This window comes from Pelodiscus sinensis, chromosome 19 (genome assembly GCF_049634645.1).
Source record: "Pelodiscus sinensis isolate JC-2024 chromosome 19, ASM4963464v1, whole genome shotgun sequence".
NCBI lineage: Eukaryota > Metazoa > Chordata > Testudines > Trionychidae > Pelodiscus > Pelodiscus sinensis.
Genome location: NC_134729.1, coordinates 30,789,371 through 30,810,927, shown reverse-complemented (window position 1 = coordinate 30,810,927; position 21,557 = coordinate 30,789,371). Strand labels below are relative to the sequence as shown.

Here is a 21,557-nt window from a genome sequence, read left to right as displayed (position 1 = left end):
TGCTGCCCCTATCTTATAGAGGCAGCAAAGAGGGATAGGGGGATATCGACTAGTCAAAATGCTTATTGGATATTTGACTAGCCTGTTACATCCTTATTATGCTTCTTTCAGTTTTCCTCAATAAAAATTAGAGACCCAATCCTAAAAATATTACTTTTTTTGCCTGTAACCATGTTTTACTTTGCTCTTTAATCATGGCAGCATATTATTGTTTTTTTACTTGGAGTATAAGTTATAAATTAATTTTAGACTCTATTTGTTGTTTTTAAATAGTTCCCATGCACTTTGCATACGTGTCATGCTTATGATCGTTCCTTTTAAATTTCCATCTATTAAGTTCGTCATTTTTGTGTAGTTCCCTTAATTGAAGTTAAATGCTACTGCGATGGGTTTCTTTAACATTTTTCATTCCAAAAGGATTTTAAATCATGGTCACGATTACTGAAAAGTTCAGCTATAGAGACTTCTTCCACCATATCCTGCATTGTACATAGGACTAAATTTACAACAACCTCTCCCAAAGCGGGTGCCAGGACAAGTTGCCAACCCCTCCCCCCAAAAAACGTCACCAGTCATTTAACAGGGCTAGAAAATTTATCTCTATATGCCTTTCTGAGATGACATACATCCAATAAACATATAAGGACAGTTGAAATTCCCTATTATTGTATTTTCTGCCTGTGTAGCTTCTCTAAGCCCCCACATTCTGCAACTGTCACCATCCTGGTTTGGTGGTTGGTACTGTACTCAAACTGCTATACATTCATAGTTCAAGCACAGAATTTATATCTATTGAGATTCTAAGGTACTATTTGATTCATTTAAGAGTTTTACTTTATTTGATGCTATTGCTTTCTTTCACATTTAGTACCACGAGTACAACCTATTTTCTCATTCCTTTATATTTTCCTGGATAGCATCACCCCATCCCACTGATCATCCTCATGCCGCTAATTTTTCATGAGGACTACGATATCCATATCCTCATTTAATGTCAAGCACTCTAGCTCACCCATATTAATATTTAGACTTCCAGTACTCACATATAACTTGAACATGCTGTCAATATTCAGAGGCAGCCCCCATGCAGTATATTTAAATAGAACTCTTATGTTGGACTGTTTTTCACTATCTCCCACCTGTACTTCACCAATTTCTTTCTTCTTTACCAGGACTTGTACTTCTCCCTTTAGTAATTTCATCCCATTCATGAGTAGTACACTGTTCACAATCTTCTTAATTGGACATTCAAGGTCTCACTTTTTCGCCTATAGTGATAGAAATGTAGACAAATGTGATTTGTCCTTTTCATGTGTGTTCATGTTTTTAACTGTATCCTTTGGTATCTATGGTTGTGACTATTTTCTTCCACTATTTGATCTGAGGAAGTGGGTCTGGCCCACGAAAGCTCCTCACCTAATAAACCATCTTGTTAGTGTGTAAAGTGCTACATAGTCCTGCATTTTTTCCTCCTACGGCATTCAAATGATCTTCTTGCTGCCTTCCCCGTCCCTTGACCAGTGTGACTCGCTTGGTGCCTTGTCCACGGGCCCGACGCTGACCGGTCCCTGCGGTAGCTACTTGGCAATCACCGCCCGGCGGCGGCTCCTTTCGGCCACTTCCGCCGACTCTGCCCCGCTCGCTCGGGATCCGCAGCGCTGGTAGCGTCCTACCCCGCGGGCAGTGAGGACGAGCGGCAGCTGTCCAGGCAGGGCACGAGGATTGTCGCTGTCAGGCTGCCCCACTCGAGGGCGGAGCCAGCAGCCGGCACGCACCGGAAGCTACCTCAGGCGGCAAACCAGCGCGGGCCGCGGAACAAGTCGTCGCGCGAAACACGCGCGCGCGCGCCGTCCCTGCGAACCCTGGCCCCGCCTCCTCTTGAGCGGCCCGTGCGCGCGCGCGCGGTGACGCAAGACGCTCGCAGCGTGCTGATGCGGAGGGGGAGTCTCTACCCGGTGCCCGACTCCCATCATGGCGGCGGGGGGAGGCGGCGGCGGCGGCCGGGGGGGCAGTGGCCCCAGATGGGGCGGGGGCCGGGCCGCCGCGCAGGAGAAACTGCCAGTGCACGTGAGTGCGGGGTTCTCCCCCAGCCCCGCCCCGGCCCATTCCACAAGAGGTAGCCCCGGGCCTGCCGCGACCCCTGGCGCCCCTCCCCCCGGGCCCCGCCCGCGCTGCATCCAGGCTAACCCCTGCGCTCTCCCACACAGCGCCCCTCCCCTCGGGGAGAATACCCCGCATGGCCCCTCTTCCTCCCCCCGCACTTCACCCAGGATAGCCCCTGTGTCCACTCAAGCGCCCCCCCGCCCCCCCTTGGGCCTGACCTCCCTCCCTCTTCGGCGAGCCTCCACTAGGGATGTGACAAGGTAACTGTCGCCTGGGAGCTTGCAGCAGACTGCTCCACCCCAGGCTGCCGCCTCCGCCTGAGCTTGGACCCTTTGGAGCCAGGCTGGAGGAGTCCCCTGCCTGGGACCCCACTTACTCAGTAAATCAGTTAAATCTAACTTTTAACCGATCCAGTGGGGTTTTACATCCCTAACCCCCATCTCTCTGCAAGCCCATTAATCTTCCCCGTGGGCCCTCAGACTATAAGTGGCCTTGCATTCTGCCCTCCACCTTGGCTCAGTCCCAACTACCTCCCGCTCCCCTGCAGGTGGAGGATGCACTTTCCTACCTGGACCAGGTGAAGATTCGGTTTGGCAGTGATCCTGCCACCTACAATGGCTTCTTAGAGATCATGAAGGAGTTCAAGAGCCAGAGGTAAGGTGAATTCCAACCCATCCAGTAGCCACTGCTATAGTGCTCTTCCTCTCAGATATCCCATTTTGCTCTAGCATATTCCCCTGCTCCTAGTACTTTTCTTAGAGAACCCCAGACCATAGTGCCAGCACCCAACTTTAGAACCCCCCCCACTGTTCATCCCCACACAAAATATCGTGCAGTACTCCCCTGCCTCCGTGCTCATTTTCAGCATACCATTAGCGGAATCTGATCCTCAGACCTTCCAAGCTCATGCAAGAAGCATGTTTCCTCAGTTCTATTAGATTATTGAAGAGTTAAATTCCAGATGGAAAAGGGTCCATTTTCCCTTACCACAGAGGGTCCAAAATCCCCTTCTAAAGCGCCCATATCAACACCAAAACCAACAAGGAATCTGGTGGCTCTTTAAATTCATTAGGGTATTAGAGCATAAGCTCTGTTATGCTCTGTCAGGGCTATTCCCCGCTCTGGCACTCTGAGTACAGAAGATGGGGGCTCTCAAGGGACTTTAAATACCTGCCTCTATAAGCTCTGCTTACAAAAACTCCCCCGTCACAGATTTACTGACTTTGTGGGGTAACTGACACCATAAAGTGATTTAACTCTGAAAAAACAGGAAGGAATACTTGAATTCTTTCCCCAGGAGTACCCTTAGCTCTTTTGCCATAAGAGAGCTTGAGAAAAGAAGCAAAAAGTACAGAAAAAGAAACAGTGATGATTCTCTGTTGTGTTCTATCCCTCTGGGGCATCTGGTATTAGCTACTGTTGGTAAACAGGATACTGGGCTACATGGACATTTGGTCTGACTCAGTATGGCTGTCCTTATGTTCTTATGATAGCTGACCTCCAAGCCTGGGCACACATGCATAGAGCTGCTGTTATCTTCCAGGACACACAAATCAAATCATCTCTTTAAAAAAGATGATTTTATTAACAAATGCAAAGATATACTTGATAAAGCATACTTGGTTGCTAGGTGTTACGGAGCAACTAAGAAAACATATAAAAAACACAAAGAATCATAGTTCTTCAGGCAGTAATTTAAATGGTGAGTGTGGGAGGGAAGGCATAGATTCACACAAGTTTAACTAAACAGCCAAAATTAAAAAAAAAAACTGATTACAACTAAATACATATTTTCCCTCTACTTATGATCTGTGCTGATCTGCGCTTCCAGGCCCAGTTCACTCCTATGTCCAATATTTTTTTTATAGGCATGGTAATTCTAATTATTGCATCTACTTTCTCCAAACCTAACCTAGAATTTTCCCACAAAGAGAGCAGAGGCAAGATATCTAAATACAATTCAAATGTTAGCACTGTATCCCCTTTGGTTCTTCTGGCCTCCTGCCAACAACCTTGCTAGTTACCTGAGCTTAACCGCTTAATCTCAGGTGCTGGCCAGCACTCCTATCCATCACATGCCCTAATATCTTAATAAATGTGTTAGTCTTTAAAATGCCACTGGACTCCTTGTTTTTGTTGAAACAGACTAGCATGGCTACCCCTCTGAAATATATCAACACCATTCATCAGCCCTAATTTCAGGTAGACAATAAGTCTTGTATATCTCAGCTCACTCACTCAGGGAATCAGAACCTAAAAAGGGGGTGAAAAAGCGAGATTTTGTAGCACCCAAAACACCAGATGTATAGGGAAGAACATCCCCTTCAGCTAATCCACATCCTCAAGTCTCTGTCTTGTCCCATAAACAGAACCATCACGTTGGGAGGAGCTTGCTAATTATTAGCACTTTCACTTCATTTGGGCCTTCTAGTTCTCTTGGTCTTTTACAGTGTCACAGACTTTCCAGAATAGACACTTGGTCACACACTGGTATTCTATAGCATTGGGGCTAATGGATCCAATGTGTACCTCATTTGGAGAGTTTTGTCTTTAGACTTGGGGATGGGAAAAGGAGTTTCTTACTGTCATCTGTACATCTGGCCTTAACATAGCAAAATACATACATTGTATGTTCAGTGTTTATATTCAGGATGGGGGAGTATCCTTACTGTGGTATATGGACACCCAGAGAGTTAGAATAATTCAATTTGCTGCAGTATAATTTCTCTTCCTAGAGTTTTCTCTAGAAAGCTACAAGAACTCTGGACAGTTTATAGTCTTCAGGGAAGTCGGTGTTATTTTGATGCTGAAGTCTATTAAATTCCCTAATTGCTAATAAATGTTACTGCACTTCTTACTTTTTCTGTATTTTACTTTGCTTGAAGTTAACGACCTGTTTTTGGTTCTAGCATTGATACTCCTGGTGTAATCAGGCGGGTTTCTCAGCTGTTTCATGAACATCCTGACCTCATTGTAGGATTCAATGCTTTCCTCCCTTTGGGCTACAGAATAGAGATTCCAAAGAATGGGAAGTTAAGTATACAGTCGCCACTGGCTAATCAGGTATGTTAAAATGCTTGGATTAATTTAAATGAATCATAATGCATGTGCATGAATTTGGACATGATGTTCCGGGTCTGCATAATAGATGAGTTGATTTGCCTTTATTGCAGTTTGGTAACATGTTTTGCAGGGTATTCTGGTACCATGACATAGGGGTGAGAACATAAATAAAATATAATTTCTTTAAAAAACATGTAATAGTTTTAGTGTGCCCTAAAGTGAAGCTCCTATACACTGCTGGTCAAATGCTTCAATCAAATTTGAAAGTTAAAAATCATGGCTTGCTGAATGTATACATTCAATAAGTCTTTTTATAATCACACTTAAATTTAAAAAATATGTTTGAAAATATCATATTTCCACATTCCCATTAAATGCCTGCAAGAACACAAATTTGTACATGGTTTTTCATTTGTATCATAAGAATGTCCATATTGGGTCAAACAAAAGGTCCATTTAGCCTAGTGTCCTGTCTTCTGACAACAGCCAATGCCAGGTATCCCAGAGAATGAACAGAACAGATAATTGAGTGATCCATCCCATCACCCATTCCCAACTTCTGGAAAACAGAGGATGGGGAATGCCCTCCCTGCCCATGTTGGCTGATGGGCATTGATGGACCTATCCTCCATGAAGTTATCTGGTTAATTTTTTAACCCTATTTTAGCCTTGGCCTTCACAACATCCTCTGGCAGGGAGTTCCACAAGTTGACTGCATTGTGTGAAGACATACTTCCTTTTGTTCGTTTTAAACCTGCTGCCTATTAATTTCATTTAGTGACTCCTAGTTCTTGTGTTATAAAGGGTAAATAACACTTCCTTATTCACTTTTCTTCACACTAGTCATGATTTTATAGACTTCTGTATATCCCCTCTTAGTAGTCTCTTTTCCAAATTGAAAAGTCCTAGTCTTATTCAATGCTCAGAGCAGTGATGGATTTAGTATTAGCACATAGATAGTCACACTGGACTTCGCATCCTTTTTCACAGTTGTAGAGTTTGAAACCTAAATCTTATCTGAATTTTGTTCAGAAGCTTCTGGCTTTAACTCTGTTCTCTGTTACTTGATGGTCTTTCAGCTTTTGTGTATTTTGATCTCTCCAACACTGAGAAACTTGGCATTTCTGAGAGCTATACTGTCGAACATGTTTCTTGACACCTACAATTCCGTTAGTACAGAGTGTTTTGTATGTTCTTGGCATCACTATTTTCTAAAGTGCAGAAGATATTGGAGTATCACAATTACAAGTGTTAATGAGTTAATTAGTATTGAAGGAAGAATGCAAACATGAGCAGAAGCAGTAGTGACTTATCAGCTTTTTCGTGAACGTATGTTCATTGACTTTTGAGTACAGTAAAACTCCAATTATCTGGCATCCAGTGGTCTGGCACTCCTGATAGTCCAGCACCAACTGGAACCCGGAAGTGCTCCAACCAGCCAGGCAGTTGGAGCTCCTGTAAGCCCCATGCGCACTCATGGGCCGGAAAAGAGAAGGGGAGGAGAGGAGAAGGGGATTACACCCCTGTGACGGGTCTGCTGGACTGCACTGCGTCTGGCAGGGTGGGCGGGGAATGGCGAGGGGCAAATCCTCCATCATTTTGCAGGGAGGCAGGGGAACCCCTGTGCAGCTGCCTGCTACAGGCCAGCTGGAGCTGCAAGCGACCGCGGTGGACTTGGGGAACCGGCGGGGCAGAACTTGGGGAACTGTCGGGTTGATCCCGCAGCGCCGCCCCTCACCTGAGCCGGATTATCGGAAGCCTACCGTAGTTTGTGTTTTTGTCAAGATCATTGTCATTGGGTCCAGGTATAGTATTGGAAAGGCCCTTGAATATGAGACTAGCTCTGGTGGAAGAATTGTTCATGAAAACTGGGCCTTAGAAGGCACTTTACCCTTTGATAAAAGAACACAAAGAAGTGTGTGTGTGTGTGTGTGTGTGTGTGTATGAATCTAATGATAAAGTTTGGTTTAATTGTGTTGGCTTAATTGTGCTGAAACTGCCATTAGGTGCTCAGGAACTTACAGGAAACCTGTCCTGTTGGCTGGATCCTGAAACAGAATTGACATGGAAAGAGCCTTGTAGATCATCTTTGAGAGTCCCCTTATTAGAGATGGTTCTTGTATTTAACATTCTGAATGTCTCTTGGAAACAACTACAAAATGGACATTTCTTCGAGAGCTGGGTAATATGGTTTTGGTCAGCCTGGAACCAAGGAACCACGTGCTCTTAGATCTGTGATTCTTAACTGGTGGTCCATGGTAACTTTTTCGGTGGTACACAGGAACATTGTCCAAAGTCACACAGCATGAGCAGGCGCCGCCATTAGGCTGTTTTATGCTGTGTTCACAAGCACAAGGCGTGTCATCCATAGCGTCACCTAGGACGCAACCGCGTTGTGTTGCCAGTAACTTCTGTCTGAGGCTCTGAGTGGCAGTGTAGCTGCCGCTCTTGTGTTAAGCAGTTGCTGTGTCATTTGTCCTGTGCTTCATGTGCTGGAGGTGGTCCACGAAAATTTTTTTTATTTGCCTGGTGGTCCCTGGACTGAAACGAGTTGAGAACCACTGTCTTAGACACTATTGACAAATTAAGGCAGAATTGGACTGAAACAAGTTTCTTGTAATGCTCAATTGCATAAAGATTTGAAAAGTGGCTTCCAGGCAGCATCGTAAGCAAGAGGTAGCATAGAGTCTGCATGGTAATACAGTTGATCGGATTCTATGAATATGTATTCCAGTAAGCTTGACTTTTAGGAGATGTTAAGTTTCTTTCCACTGATTGACATCTGCAAACTGCAAGCAAGAAGTTCAAGTGTCATTGATTGCTCATTGGCCTATTTTAAATCAGCCATTTTCCTGAAAATTTGGACACTCAGTAACATACATCAGATTGCCTGCTATGAGACATCATAGTATAGCTGCGCTGCTAGGAGCTGTCAGAACTCGCCTGTATCTATCCGTGAAAGGAGGGATTTAGAAAGCTCTTGACTAATGTGGCAGGACAGCTTTTGGTGTCAAGGAGATGTTCTCAGTACTGAGACTCATTTGGAGTTATTTTATATGAACAGTTACAATAAGGAAATGTAGCCATGTTTCTCACTACATCACATATTTAAACGTTTCCTTATTATGTCACTAATTATTTTTCTGCAAAAAATGTATCAAACAAGCCATAGCCAAAATGTAGCTCAGTTTTGGTATAACAGCCTGTGAGTCTTTGCAAATGCAGTCAAGTAAACATAACAATTTTGTTTACTCCACACGTGTCCAAAAGCATGGTGCTATAATCTTCAAGTGGTCTGGAGAATTAAATAAGTATTTGGGATATCTGCTGGTCACCCTGATAAAGGCTAGTAAACCACATAGCATGGGTCCAAACCTGTTAACTGCAAAAGTGTCTATAAATAAAACAAAGAATCTTAATGTTTAGCTGGTTAATGTTGGCCTTTGTTGTAAATGATCAAAGTTGAAGCTTCAAAAGTGAAGTCTCAGAGCTGTTCATATGGTGTTCATACAGCATCATAGTGAAAATCCTCTATTACAGTCAAGACTTTCAAGTACTGTAAACATCTGATACTCTGTTCTTAAATAGGTATAATGGAAAGAATTTACAATGCTAAACTTAAATGGAAAGAGAAATGAGTTTTATACTGGGGCTAATGTATTTTAATTGATGGTCTTAGCAACAGAGGTCAAGAAAATTCCTGGGTCAATTTAATTTTACTGTGCAATTACTCTTTCACTAATTGAACAGTTTGTAAATATGCACAACAATTTTACTCAACGTGTTGCTTCTCTATTTTTAGTTGAGTCACAAGTTTGCATTATTTCTATCACCTAGGTGTCATCAGAGCCTGTTCCTAGTGCTCAGCCGGGTGGTGGATTATTGTTACATTACTGTCAGGAGAATTCTCACAACCACAGTGACTGCTCTGAGGAATTCCGGCAGCAACTTCCATACAAAGAAGATAAATCTCAAATCTCCTTGGAATCTGATTCTGTAGAGTTCAATAATGCAATAAGTTACGTGAATAAGATCAAAACCCGTTTTCTTGACCATCCTGAAATCTACAGATCATTCTTAGAAATTCTTCACACTTACCAGGTACTTGCAAACAAGATAGCATGGGTCAGTATTATGACTATTAAATGAAATATGGAAGTTGAAAGCAGGCATATGCTTAGGGTCGTCAAATGCTGGACATCTTGTAATGTGGTTGTGGTACAGCTTTGGTTTGAAAAACAGCAGTGATGAGAGAAGACTAATTGAAGCCATACAGGGAGCATTTTTGTTTTAAGCAAAACGATTTTCTTTTATCATTGCTAATGTTCTATTTTAAATGCTTTATATCTAATTGGCTGCAGTGATTAGAGCTGCATGCCTATGGAAGGACAAGAGTTGGATAATTGACTGTTGAGCCCTTCTAGAATGCCCGACTAGGATACCCTACATCATAGATGGGGAACCTTTTTTGGTTTGGGGTCTGCTGACCCACAGAAAAATCAGTTGGGGGCCATACAAAAGGGAGAAGCAAAAAACCCCCAAACACCTCACTGACGTGGTCCCTGACTGAGAAGCAGAAAGACACTCCACACATTCCCCTCACACGCCAGAACCTACAGCGCCCCCCCCCCCCCCCGTTAAGCTCTGAGATGGGGCCAGAACGGAAGAGTTCAGTGTGTGAGAGGAGTCTACTGGGAAATGGGCATGTGGTGTGGGATCTGGGAGGGAGGAAGGGAGGGCGGGAGTGGTTTGGGAATTGGTAGGTCTGGAAGGGTGGTAGGGTGCAGGAGTGGGCTGGGGTGGGCAAGCTGGGCAGGAGGTAGGATGCAGAAGCAGAATGGGAGTGGGGTGTGCAGGAGCAAGCTGAGGCTTGAGGGTGAAAGGTAGGGTGCAGGAGCAAGCTGGGGATGGGAGGGCTGGGTTGGAGGTAGGGTGCAGAAGTGAAGTGGGGGTAGGGGATCTGGGCAGGAGGAGGTGCAGGAGCAAAGTGGAGGTGGAGGTCTGGGTGGGGAGGAGTAAACACTGGGTGAAGGTGGGGGGGTTGCGCTGCAGGAGATGGCTGATGGTGGGGTTGTGGTCTCTGTGATGGGGGGGTTGCTTACCAGGTGCAGCTCCCCATTGATGCACATGGCTCCATGTCCCTCACTGTGCCCAGGCACCTTCCCCATGCTGCTCCTTTTGGCCATGACTATGACTATTTGGAACAGTGGGAGGAAAATCTCAAAACGCTGCCATTTCCCCAGCCACAGGGAAGGGGAAGCACCAGTGCGTGGAGCTGCTTCCTCCCTCTGTCAAGCAGAGTCCATGCGTCAGAACCAGCTCTGGCCTGCCATACTCCGGCCCCTGAGGCTCAAGGTTTCCCCAGCAGTGGGGAGCCGACAACTGGTGCTACAGCACTAAGGAGGGCCATGGTGTAAGACTGAAGCACCAAAGCTGGCTCCTCAGTGCTGGTGCAGGGAGAACTGAGCCTCGGAGACTGGATCCAGCCCCAGGCTGCATTTGACTCTTGAGGACAGTGAATTGTTTGTTCCAGTTTCCTTACTAACTGCAGTTCATTACTCTTAACAGTTTTTTAATGACTTTCTGTAAATTGGCAGAAAGAACAGCTGAGCACTAAAGGCCGACCCTTTCGAGGCATGTCAGAGGAAGAAGTGTTTACTGAAGTAGCAAATCTCTTCAGGGGACAGGAGGATCTACTGTCTGAGTTTGGACAGTTTCTCCCTGAAGCTAAAAGGTCTTTGGTATGTGTTTGATAGCATGAGGCAAAAAGGCAGACACTGTACAGTCTACGCTGTGTTTGCATTTTAGTTGGATAATTGACATAATGCCTGAACAAATACCCTAAAAAATAAAATTCCTTGCCCTTGCAGGACTGGCATCTAGGCTCTGAGAGATAGCATTGTTTCAGATGAGGATGAGAGAAGGGTTGATTGGGTGGAACAACTGTGTGCCTTTCTCAGCAGTTGGACAAAGCACAGTAGAGAAAATGGGTGTCTCCTGAGAGGGAGCAGATAGTAAGCAGTAGTGTGTAAATTCTTAGAAGTTGCTCCTTTGTGAAGCTGTTGGAAACAGCTAAAAGACCTCTTCCAGAAAAAAGGTATGCTCTGAGCCTTTGAGTGCCAAGTGAAGACAAGCTACCTTCGGATGCCAAACAGGGCTTGCCTAAATTGGAGGGGATTATTTTGGTGGTGCACAAAGATCCATCTGATGGCAATATTATTTAGTGAACTGCCACTTTTTCCTGTGACTTTCTCTGACATCATTACATCCTCTGACTGCTCTTGCAGCATCTCCCTTATGTCTGGGAAAGTCCAATTAATGTTGTCCTCATTTCCTGCTCTTGGAATTTCTGCTCTGCTAAATTCTTAATACTAGCCATGTTAAAATGTGTTTATTTTTGTAAACATGTAACTGCTGAAATTTACAGGCAGGAGGAAGCTGGTGCTTATGGTGCTTTTAAGTTGGTTCCACACAAGCACCACCTACTGCCCTGCCCTCCTTCCCCCCACCACTTGCTTATCGGGTAGTTGACTAGTCGCTTACATCCCTAGTTGGGCTTATATGTGATATGTAGCACCACTAAACAACTGCAAAATATTGTTATAGAAAAATAGATTCTGTTTGAACTGTGCTCTCACCAGTCTTCCCTCTAAGCACAGCTTCACAGGTGATTAATCAGTCCAGCCCAGTCAGTCAGCTCGGTGCAGGAGTCCTGAGCCTCTGACTGGGCAGGGCTGATTAATCACCTGTGAAGCTGTGTTGCCATGTAGATTAGAGGGAACACTGGCACTCATGATTTGTTATTTGTAGTTAGCCAACTCATTTAGTGAAATCCTGTGTCTGGTATTTTGTTCAGATACATGGGGTTCTTTTTCTATGGAACTAAGAAGGGCAAACTGAAAACATTCTTTAATTTAGTTCACAGGAAATGGGCCATGTGAAATGAACAGTGTCCAGAAAACTGATCATGAAAAAAATCTGGAACATAGTAAAAAGCGATCCAGACCACTTCTGCTGCGTCCAGTTCCAAGCCCAGCAAAGGTATCATATTTCAAATAGAAATGTGAACTATTTTCATACTTGGGTATTTCTGTATGAAATAATTGCTCTTAACTTTCAAATTCTACTAAATGCATGTCATAGGGCAGCCTCACCTAGGTGCCCTCTACTTCCAGGCCATAGTATGACTGGCCTGGATGTCTCGGTTTTCCCTTCACAATCTCCAGAAATTGTCAAGTATGCGTTGCCCTTTAATGGTTAATTACAGAAGTCCTCTATAAGTAAATCATAACAAAAGTCCCACTACCATAGTCCATACAGTACATTAAGTAGAGCCACAAAATCCTTCTGGATAGAAATTCCATGCTTGGCTGATAAAGAATTATATATTACTAACCACCTGACAAGAGTGGTAATGGTGATTTGTAAAGTGCCCAGGTTGTTTAGAGAGGCTTACAAAGGCAGAAGATACAATAATAATGGGCATTTCAACAGTCCTCATATTGACTGGGTATAAGTCACCTTGGAAGGAGATGCAGAAATAAATTTTTAGAGATATTAATGACTGTTCCTGGAGCAGTCAATCCTGGAATCCACAAGAGATGAGGGAAGTGTTGAGTTAATCCTACATGGAATGCAGGATGAGGTTCAAGAGGTGAATATAACTTGAGTCACACAGTAATAGTAACAATGATGTAATTAAATTTAACATCCTTGTAGGAGCTTAAAGCGTTAAAATAACCCACCACAGTAGCATTTAATTTCAAATAAGGGAAGTACACAGAAATGGAGAAACGAATTAAGTGGAAATTAAAAGGAACAGAGTAGTGGAATGCCTGCAAGCTGTATGGAAGTTACTTTAAAACACCATAGTAAAGGCTCCAACTAAATGCTCAGTTTTTAAAAAGGACTAAAAAAAATGCCACCATAGGCAAACTTAGTAAAAAGAGCAAAAAATTAGAGGCAAAATGGTATTCTTTAAAAAATGGAAGGAAAATCCCAGTGAGGCAAATAGAAGAGTCCAAAAACTCTTGAAAGTCAAAGGTAAAAGTATAATTAGGCAGATCACAAAATAATTTGAAGAGCAACTAGCAAAAGGCACAAAAAATGACAGCATATTTTAAAGTAAATCAGGAAATGTGCCAAACAATCAGTAGAGCCGCTGGACAACTAAAGTGCTAAAGGAGCACTCAAGGAAGACAAGGCCATTATGGAGAAATTAAGTTAATTATTTGTACTGGTATTCACTGCAGAGGATATGAGGGAGATTCCCACACCTAAGCCTTTCTTTTTAGGTGGCAAATCTTGAGGAACTATTCCTGACTGAGGTGTCAGTAGAGGACAGATTACTAGATTAAACAGTAATAAAACACCAGGACCAGATGGTATTCACCGAAGAGTTCTGAAGGAACTCAGATATGAAATTGCAGAACTGCTAACTGTGGTATGTACTCTATTGCTTAAATCAGCCTCTGTACCAGATGACTGGAGGGGAGCTCATGTTACTCAGATTTTTCAAAAACTCCAGAGATAGTCCTGGAAATTAAAGGCTCATAAGCCTCTAACTTCAGTTACCAGGCAGAGTGGTTGAAATGATAGTGAAGAAGAGAATTATTTCACATAGATAAAAACAATACATTGTGAGGAAGGGTCAACAAGGCTTTTGTAGAGGGAAATCATGCCCCGCCAATTTGCCAGAATTCTGTGAGGATGTCAACAAGCATATGGACAAGGGAGAGTCAGTTGTTATAATAGACTTTCAGAAAGCTGTTGATAAGGTCCCTCTCCAATGACTCTAAAGCATAGTAAACTTTCATGGGATCAGAGGGAAGGTCGTCGCATGGATTAGTAATTGGTTAAAAGATAGGAAACAGTGGGTCAGAATAAATGATAACTTTTCATAATGGAGGGCAGTAGATAGCAAGGTTGCCAAAGGATCTTTGCCAGGACCAGTGCATTTCAACATATTCATAAATGATCTGGAAAAAGGGGTGAACATCTGGCAAAGTTAGCAGATGGTACAAAACTACTCAAGATAGCTAAGTCCAAACCTGATTGCAAAGAGCTAAAGGGTATTGTCCAATCACTCATAAACCTGGGTGATTGGACAACAAAATGGCTGATGAAATTTAGTATACCAGGGGAAAAATAATCATAATTATACTTACAAAATGATGAGTTCTAGATTACCTTTACCACTCAAGAGGGGATTTTGACATCATTTGGATAGTTCTCTGAAAACATCACTCATGAAGTGGCAGTCAAGAGGCTAATATAATGCTAAGAAACATTAGGAGGAGGATGGATAATAAGACCAGAAATACTGTATTGCCACTACATAAATCTATGGATCTCCCATACTTTGAATGTTGGCTGCCGTTCTGGTTGTCCAGTCTTAAAAAATATGTATTGGAATTGGAAAAGGTACAGAGAAGGGTAAAAAAATGGTTAAGGATCTAGAACAGCTTTCATATGAGGCTAGAATAAAAAGTCTGGAATTCTTCAATTTAGAAGAGAGACAACTAATCAGGGAATGGGATAGAGGTCTATAAAATCATGACTGATATGAAAGACATGAATAGGGAAGTGTTATTTACCCCTTCATGTAAAACTCATCAATGAAATTAATCGGTAACATTTTTAAAACGAAAAAAAGGAGTACTTCATGCAACACAGTCAACCTGTGGAACTCACTGCCAGGGATGTTGTGAAAGCCAGAAGTATGACTGAGTTCAAAAAAGATTTAGATCAAGTCATGGAGGATAGAGTCATCAATGGCTGTTAGCCAAGATGATCAGGAACACAGCCCCATGATAAGGGTGCATCTAAACATCTTACAGGCAGATGCTGGGATTGGACATGAGGGGATGGATCGCACAATAATAGCCCTGTTTGCTACTTCTGAAGCATCTGGCATTACAATGTTGGAAAACAGAATACTGAGCTACATAGACCATTGGTTTGACTCAGCATGGCCATTCTTATGTTCTTATACTTAGAATTTCTCATCATGCAAACCATATCGTTATCAGTACAGTTCCAACATCTTTCACCTTGCCTCATTCCCTGTGTTCAGTTTTCTCTGACTTCAGCTCCCAAGCCCAAAGAACCAGCAGGAATTTTCCTCTCCTGCATTCAGTCTTCAGACCTCTCCAGACTTCTGTGCCCATCGCTCTCTGGTGCAGGAACATCACCAGACTCATTCCTCCATTAGCTTTCTGATCCTTTCACACTCTTATTAGGTAGAGGCTGCAGAGAGCTTCCTGCTTTTTGCACGTTTGCCCTGACACCACTTCAAGTCTGACTGCCAGGCAGCTCTCAGAAGCCTTCTGTCTGTCCTCCAGCATCCTCCCCCTCAATATGGCCCATGTGCACTCTTGTAAAACCCAATTAGGATGCAGTTGACAAGTCAGAGGGACACTGGCCTCTGAATGGTGTTTATAATAGGGTGCACAACCCCTTCCTGGGGCTTGCCCTCCTAAATAAGGCTTGGAAGGCTTCAGCCTAGTCAACACCTGTCCTTCATTCTTTTGTAGTTTCCCCACCACCAGTGTCTAGATACAAACCACAATCTCACAGGCATCAGGTTTAGCACCATCGCCCATCTGTTCCTCTTGACTGAAACTGAGGAAGAGAGGACTAATTAAGTGCTCTTTCACCAGCACCCTGCCACAGTGTTGAAGACATTTAACAAGGGGACCGGTGTTTGGACAAGTGCATTATCCCTTGATAAACATGAAGTTCTGTATAAATGCTAAGTATTAGGCAAATTAGGACTTGATGGACTGACTTGGGTCTCTCCTCTTGAATAAATTGGTATTTCCTGCAGGCTTATACCCAATCTTTACCTGTCCTGCATACCTGTTATGGTTTTGCTTGTGGTGGTTGATATAGACCTTCATGAAGGATGTGATGTGGCAAAGCTAGTTTGTGATTTTTGGGAATAAAGGCTCAGAGCAACGGTAGTTACTGTTCAGTAAAATGGAAATTGCTGGTATTTGAATCAGAATCACTCAAGTAAAATTATTTAACCTTTTCAACAGAAGAAAATGAAACTGCGAGGTACCAAAGATCTGTCAGTTGCCACGGTGGGAAAATATGGAACATTACAGGAGTTTTCTTTCTTCGATAAGGTTAGTGATCTGGTTTCCTCCTGTTGCATGGTCTTCTTGCTTTCTGTCCAATAGGTAGCAATTAACTGGTGTTCTATGACACTTTTTATTTTAGAGTTCATTAATTAAAAGTTTCCTACTTATTGAGGATGTGGGGAAAGAAAACTAACGAATAGAGAAGAGATAGAAGACCCTGAACACATACTAGTATCTTCTTGTGTGTGTTTTCCCTGTTAAGGATGGTCTAGATGTTACTTGGTCCTGCCATGAGTGCAGGGGGCTGGACTTGATTATCTCTCAAGGTTCCTTCCAGTTTTAGGATTCTATGATTTTCAAACATTTGACTTCTCTCCTTCTCAACAATTGTGACCCTAGTAGTATAAATCCTGTTACAGGTTGGACCTCACTGGTCCGCCACCTTTGGGACCTGACTGGTCCCGAACAAGGGGATTTGCCAGACCAGGGGAGGTCCCTCCCCTCATGGTCCCGTGCTGCCATTTGGTTAGGGCACCAGCCTGTTCCCGCTGCTGCGCTAGCCACCCAGAGCTCTGTAGATGTCGCCAGCCCCACTTGCCATGGCCAGAGACCAGGCCACTGGCCCCACTTGCCATGGCCAGAGCTTCACAGACAGGGCAGAGCTCTACAGCTGCCTGGCTCCTTGGCTGGGGCCAGAGCTGCACAGTGAGGTCTGGGGACAGAGCTCCCTGGATGTCACTGGGGTTGGAGCTGGAGTTTTCTGGCCGCTGGAACCAGACTGGTACTGGCGCTGAAACTTCACAGGCACTGCTGGGTCCAGAACTCCCTGCTGTGCCACCCGTTCCCCTCTCCCCCGACACTGGGTTCCTGACTAAGTTGCTGGTGCCCTCTACAGTGCCCCTGCCCCGCCACCAGATCTCCCTGTTCCTGGGATCTATAGTACAGGAACATCCATGGTCTGTGCTGGACCACAAATGTTGCCCAACCAAGGAGTCCCAGTTAAGGGAGGTACTTTTGTGTGAACTTTGCTTCTGGGGTTCTTATGAGTGTATACGTTTATTGGCTCTGTGCAAAACGACTTAGACCTTGCATGATACCCTCATAAAAATAAAGCTAGTATACAGACAATATGACAGCTTTTATTTACCCTCCCTCCCCCCCCCCCCCCCTTGCCAGGTGCGCAGGGTACTGAAGAGTCAGGAAGTGTATGAGAACTTCCTGCGCTGTATCGCACTCTTCAATCAGGAGCTAGTGTCAGGCTCAGAGCTTCTCCAGCTAGTCACCCCGTTTTTAGGGTAAGTGACCTTGTTTTTCAGTGACATGGATGGTGTAGCTTTTAAACATTTCCTATGTCACTTTTTCTCTTGTGTTTCCAGTCTGAAACTGCAACATTAAAACCTTATGAAGTTAATGGTTTCTTCTGGGTCAGCAATGCCAAAATTTTAGGAATCATTCAAATAGAGGAGAAATAAAATCTGACAACTTTTACTCCATAAAATCTTAGAACAGTGCTATAAAAAGGCAACTAACAGTAGTACAGTAGTATCTGGTGGAGGACCACTGAGCTGTTAGTCCTCCATGAGATGGGAGAGTGTCTTATGGCAATGAACAAAGACTCTAAGAGATTAAGGAGTGGAACAGATGAGATTCTGAGGGGAGTCCTCTCTAGGGATATGAATGGTTAACCAGTTACCTGGTAAGCATCACATGGGTCTGGGAGGGAGCCAGCAGTCCCCCCGCTGTGTGGGGCTGGCTGGCCGTCCTGCAGGCTGGGTTTGCCCAGCATCCCATTTAATCGATTAACCAGTTAAAGTTAATGTTTAACTGATTAAATGGAATTTACACCCCTATTCTGTAGCCCTCAACCAAGAGGATGGTTGATAAAGAGCCTGATCAAAGTGACTGATTAAAGCAGATAACATTATGGTGGAGGGAATTCTTAATTCTATGTGAGGAAAGTACTAGCTTTCAATGTAGTTTTTACCACAATCTATATGAAATATAAGAGATGGTGAAGAAAGAAAGTACTTTATGGACATTAAACAGACAGAATGTGATAATATGGCATGTGTATCTGTTCATATTTTAAGGAAATTCCCAGAACTCTTTGCACAGTTCAAATCCTTCCTTGGAGTGAAAGAGCTTTCATTTGCTTCTCCATTGAGTGATCGATCTGGGGATGGAATGAGTCGGGAAATCGATTATGCTTCCTGCAAACGCATAGGATCTAGTTACCGGGCTCTTCCAAAAACCTATCAGCAGCCAAAATGCAGCGGAAGAACAGCCATTTGCAAGGAGGTACTCTGAACTTCATATCACCAAATTCCTAGTCTACGATGGTAGCCTTTCCAAAAGCCATCTAGTCAATATCCTCCACATACTGCTTTCTTACAATAATGTAGGTCTTCTCTGAAACATGAACATTGTCCTGATTTAACTTAAATCATTTTGTTTAAACTGGCGCAACTTTTATATGTAGACTCATATTGGTTTGAAATTGCTTGTATCCATTTAGATTGCACCTGTAAATGTGCCAGTCTGACCTAAATTGATATAAATCAGGTTTGCATGGCGATAAAAGTGCTGCGCACAAAGTTGTTTTGGTTTAACTAAATCAGTATGAAATCACATCTTTCACTAAACTGGTACAACTTTGTGCATGGACCCAGGCCTTGTCTTTCATGATAGGCAGAAGGGGCAGCAGGAATGGGGGAGAGAAGTTTTATTTCACAATATAAAATGAGTTTCTCAGCACCTGGCATGAACACAGACTTTGTAACATAGTCGGCCAGTGAATCACCAAAAGGCATATTTTGAGTCAAAACTTAACCAAAATAAAATTCTGTGTAAGCGGAATACAGTTCTAGTATGGGGTCACTCACAGTTAGCTGTGTTCAGTGATAGGCGAAGTGAACTGTGTAACTTTAGCATATGAGTTTGTCAAGCACTTGCTGCCCTTATTGCAAAGGAGCATTGTGAGTTGGAATATCCTGGCAGAAAGTGAGAGCTGAGTTCAATATGCTCCCAACTTCATTGGCACTGGCATTTTTGTCTCCTCTACCTCCTATTGCTGACTATTACAGACAGCAAACAGCTGCAAAGGATACTTCAGAAATTGTTTGAAAAATGTCTGGGTTCAATTGTTCACATGCTCAATGTCTGAGAAATGGTCAACAGTGACATTTTAAAAATTCCAGCACAGATCATTGGCAAAAATATCTAGGTAGCAACCTGCTGATAATATGCTAATATGCACTGTTAATATGCTACTTTATGCATTTCACTTATAGAGGTCTTACCATGCTCTCTGGATCAGGTCCTTTTTCCTAGCACACTGTAGGATATTATATTTGACTGTATTGTAGGTGTTAAATGATACCTGGGTCTCATTTCCATCTTGGTCTGAAGACTCTACATTTGTCAGCTCAAAGAAGACACCGTATGAAGAGCAATTGCATCGCTGTGAGGATGAACGGTTTGAGGTGTGTCTGTTGTTCTGTTTAAAACTTTGCAACTCGGTCCCCTGCTTATGTAACCAAGAACTGTGAAACAATTTATAGTTAAGGCTATGATTGTCACAGAATCAGTGACTTCCAGAGACCTCTGTGACATTTTCTGCCCTATGACTGGAGTTGTCAACAGGCAACCCACAGTTCCTAGCCACAGCTAGCAGCGGGCCTCCAGCAGCTCTTAACTGGTGGGAAGCAGGGAGGGACCCGCAAAACTCCCAGCTCCCATGGGTGGTGGGGGTACCCCAAAGCTCCTACCCACTACAAGTAGCAAATGGACTCCCACAGCCACCTGCCACTGTGAGTGCTAGACTCTTCTCCCTCTCCACTTCGTGTCAGATATTTTTAGTAAAAAAATCATAGACAAGTTACAGGCTTCCATGAATTTTTGTTTATTGTCCGCGATCTGATTTTTACTAAAAGTATCTGAGACAAAATCTGAGCCTTATTTATAGTCAATAGCTCTGCAAATCCATGGATATCCACTTTATAGCTGTGGATTATTTTTGTAAATCAGATACAGATTCAACTTTTCTATCTAAAGCCCTTGAAATTTATGGCTATCTACTTGATAACTGTGGATGAAGATAGCCACAGATCATTTTTGTGGCTCTGAGGTAGATACACACAATGTATTGAATCAGGGCTCTATTTATTAGAGTAAACTCTTCTTGCTGTGTGTCAGGGCTTTTTCCCACTCTAGTACTTTGAGTGCAGAAGATGGGGACCCGCAAAGAGCTCAAAAAAACCCCAAACAAACCTTTGCCTCTGTAGGCACTGGTTTCAAAAAATTTCACCCCCAGAATCACAATACACAGATTTTGGGGGATCGCTGCCACTATCAAGTGATTTTTATTCCTAAACATCAGGGGTGAACACTTGAACCCACTCTCCAGGTATACTCCAAGCTCTTTTGCCCTAAAAGAACGTAGAAAAAGGAAAGAGAAAAACAAGCTGCAGTCTCTAGTAGCTGATTTCCCAGTCTGAGGCAGACAGATCTCCTGTACCTTCCAGGACACAAGGATCAAATCATCTCCTTTTAAAAAGTGATTTTTATTACAAAACAAAAGATAAACTTGATAAAGCATACTTGGTTGCTTGGTGATAGAGCAACTAAGGAAAACAAATTAAAACACAGAAAAAAGTCTCTGGGCACGATGCTAGATGGTAAATGGGGAAAGGAGGCAAAGATTCACACAGAACAGTTCAAACCAAGCCACAAAATAAAGAAAAAAAATACCCTGAATGTGACTAGATTCACTTTTTCCCTTTACTTACTTCCAATCCTCTCTTTATTCAGTCCACTTCCATGTCCCGAATTGCTTGGAGGCATGGTAGTCCTGCCTGGGTTTAAAAGATTCTGTGTGTCTCTACTCCTGGTTTAACTCCCCCAGACACAGACACAGACACAGACACAGACACAGACACAGACACAGACACAGACACAGACACAGACACAGACACAGACACAGACACAGACACAGACACAGACACAGACACAGACACAGACACAGACACAGACACAGACACAGACACAAAGCAGGTAAGGACATGACAGAATCTTATACAGTTCAGATTTAATCCCTCTATCTCGATTGGTTCTTCCGGCCCCGGCCAACACTTTTGCTACCTGAGTTGAACCCCTTAGTCGCCGGGTGCTGGTCAGCATTCCTCCTGTCCGTTACCCTCTCTTTTCTCCTTTAATTGTGGGCTTGCTTTCCTGAGGCTATGTTTTTCCAAAATATCCCTCTCACTCCTTTTCCCCAGGAATGGTGATTACTTTGTGCTTCTCCAA

General features: G+C 43.4%; 1 protein-coding gene and 1 long non-coding RNA gene across 7 annotated transcripts in view; one reads left to right on the top strand and one right to left on the bottom strand.

The window, feature by feature from the left end:
* The window catches only part of LOC106731982 (uncharacterized), a 102,982-nt gene extending 101,147 nt beyond the window's left edge, over positions 1 to 1,835 (bottom strand). Inside the window, exon 1 of one of the 3 annotated variants that reach the window (XR_012896755.1) lies at positions 1,044 to 1,835. This is a non-coding gene — a long non-coding RNA (uncharacterized LOC106731982). The remainder of the gene's footprint in view (positions 1 to 1,043) is intronic. The other 2 variants (XR_001368220.3, XR_012896756.1) reach the window with 2 other exon arrangements.
* A 75-nt stretch (positions 1,836 to 1,910) lies between these two features.
* SIN3B (SIN3 transcription regulator family member B) overlaps positions 1,911 to 21,557 on the top strand; it is a 36,620-nt gene continuing 16,973 nt past the window's right edge. The window contains exons 1-10 of one of the 4 annotated variants that reach the window (XM_075903349.1): positions 1,911 to 2,067; positions 2,651 to 2,757; positions 5,013 to 5,166; positions 9,004 to 9,267; positions 10,764 to 10,907; positions 12,085 to 12,207; positions 16,209 to 16,298; positions 17,430 to 17,548; positions 18,344 to 18,551; positions 19,619 to 19,735. In XM_075903349.1, the coding sequence (XP_075759464.1) occupies positions 1,972 to 2,067; positions 2,651 to 2,757; positions 5,013 to 5,166; positions 9,004 to 9,267; positions 10,764 to 10,907; positions 12,085 to 12,207; positions 16,209 to 16,298; positions 17,430 to 17,548; positions 18,344 to 18,551; positions 19,619 to 19,735 (1,422 nt within the window). In that variant the 5' untranslated portion in view covers positions 1,911 to 1,971. Of the gene's footprint in view, positions 2,068 to 2,097; positions 2,117 to 2,650; positions 2,758 to 5,012; positions 5,167 to 9,003; positions 9,268 to 10,763; positions 10,908 to 12,084; positions 12,208 to 13,519; positions 13,610 to 16,208; positions 16,299 to 17,429; positions 17,549 to 18,343; positions 18,552 to 19,618; positions 19,736 to 21,557 lie in introns of those variants that run through there. The other 3 variants (XM_075903351.1, XM_075903350.1, XM_075903352.1) reach the window with 3 other exon arrangements.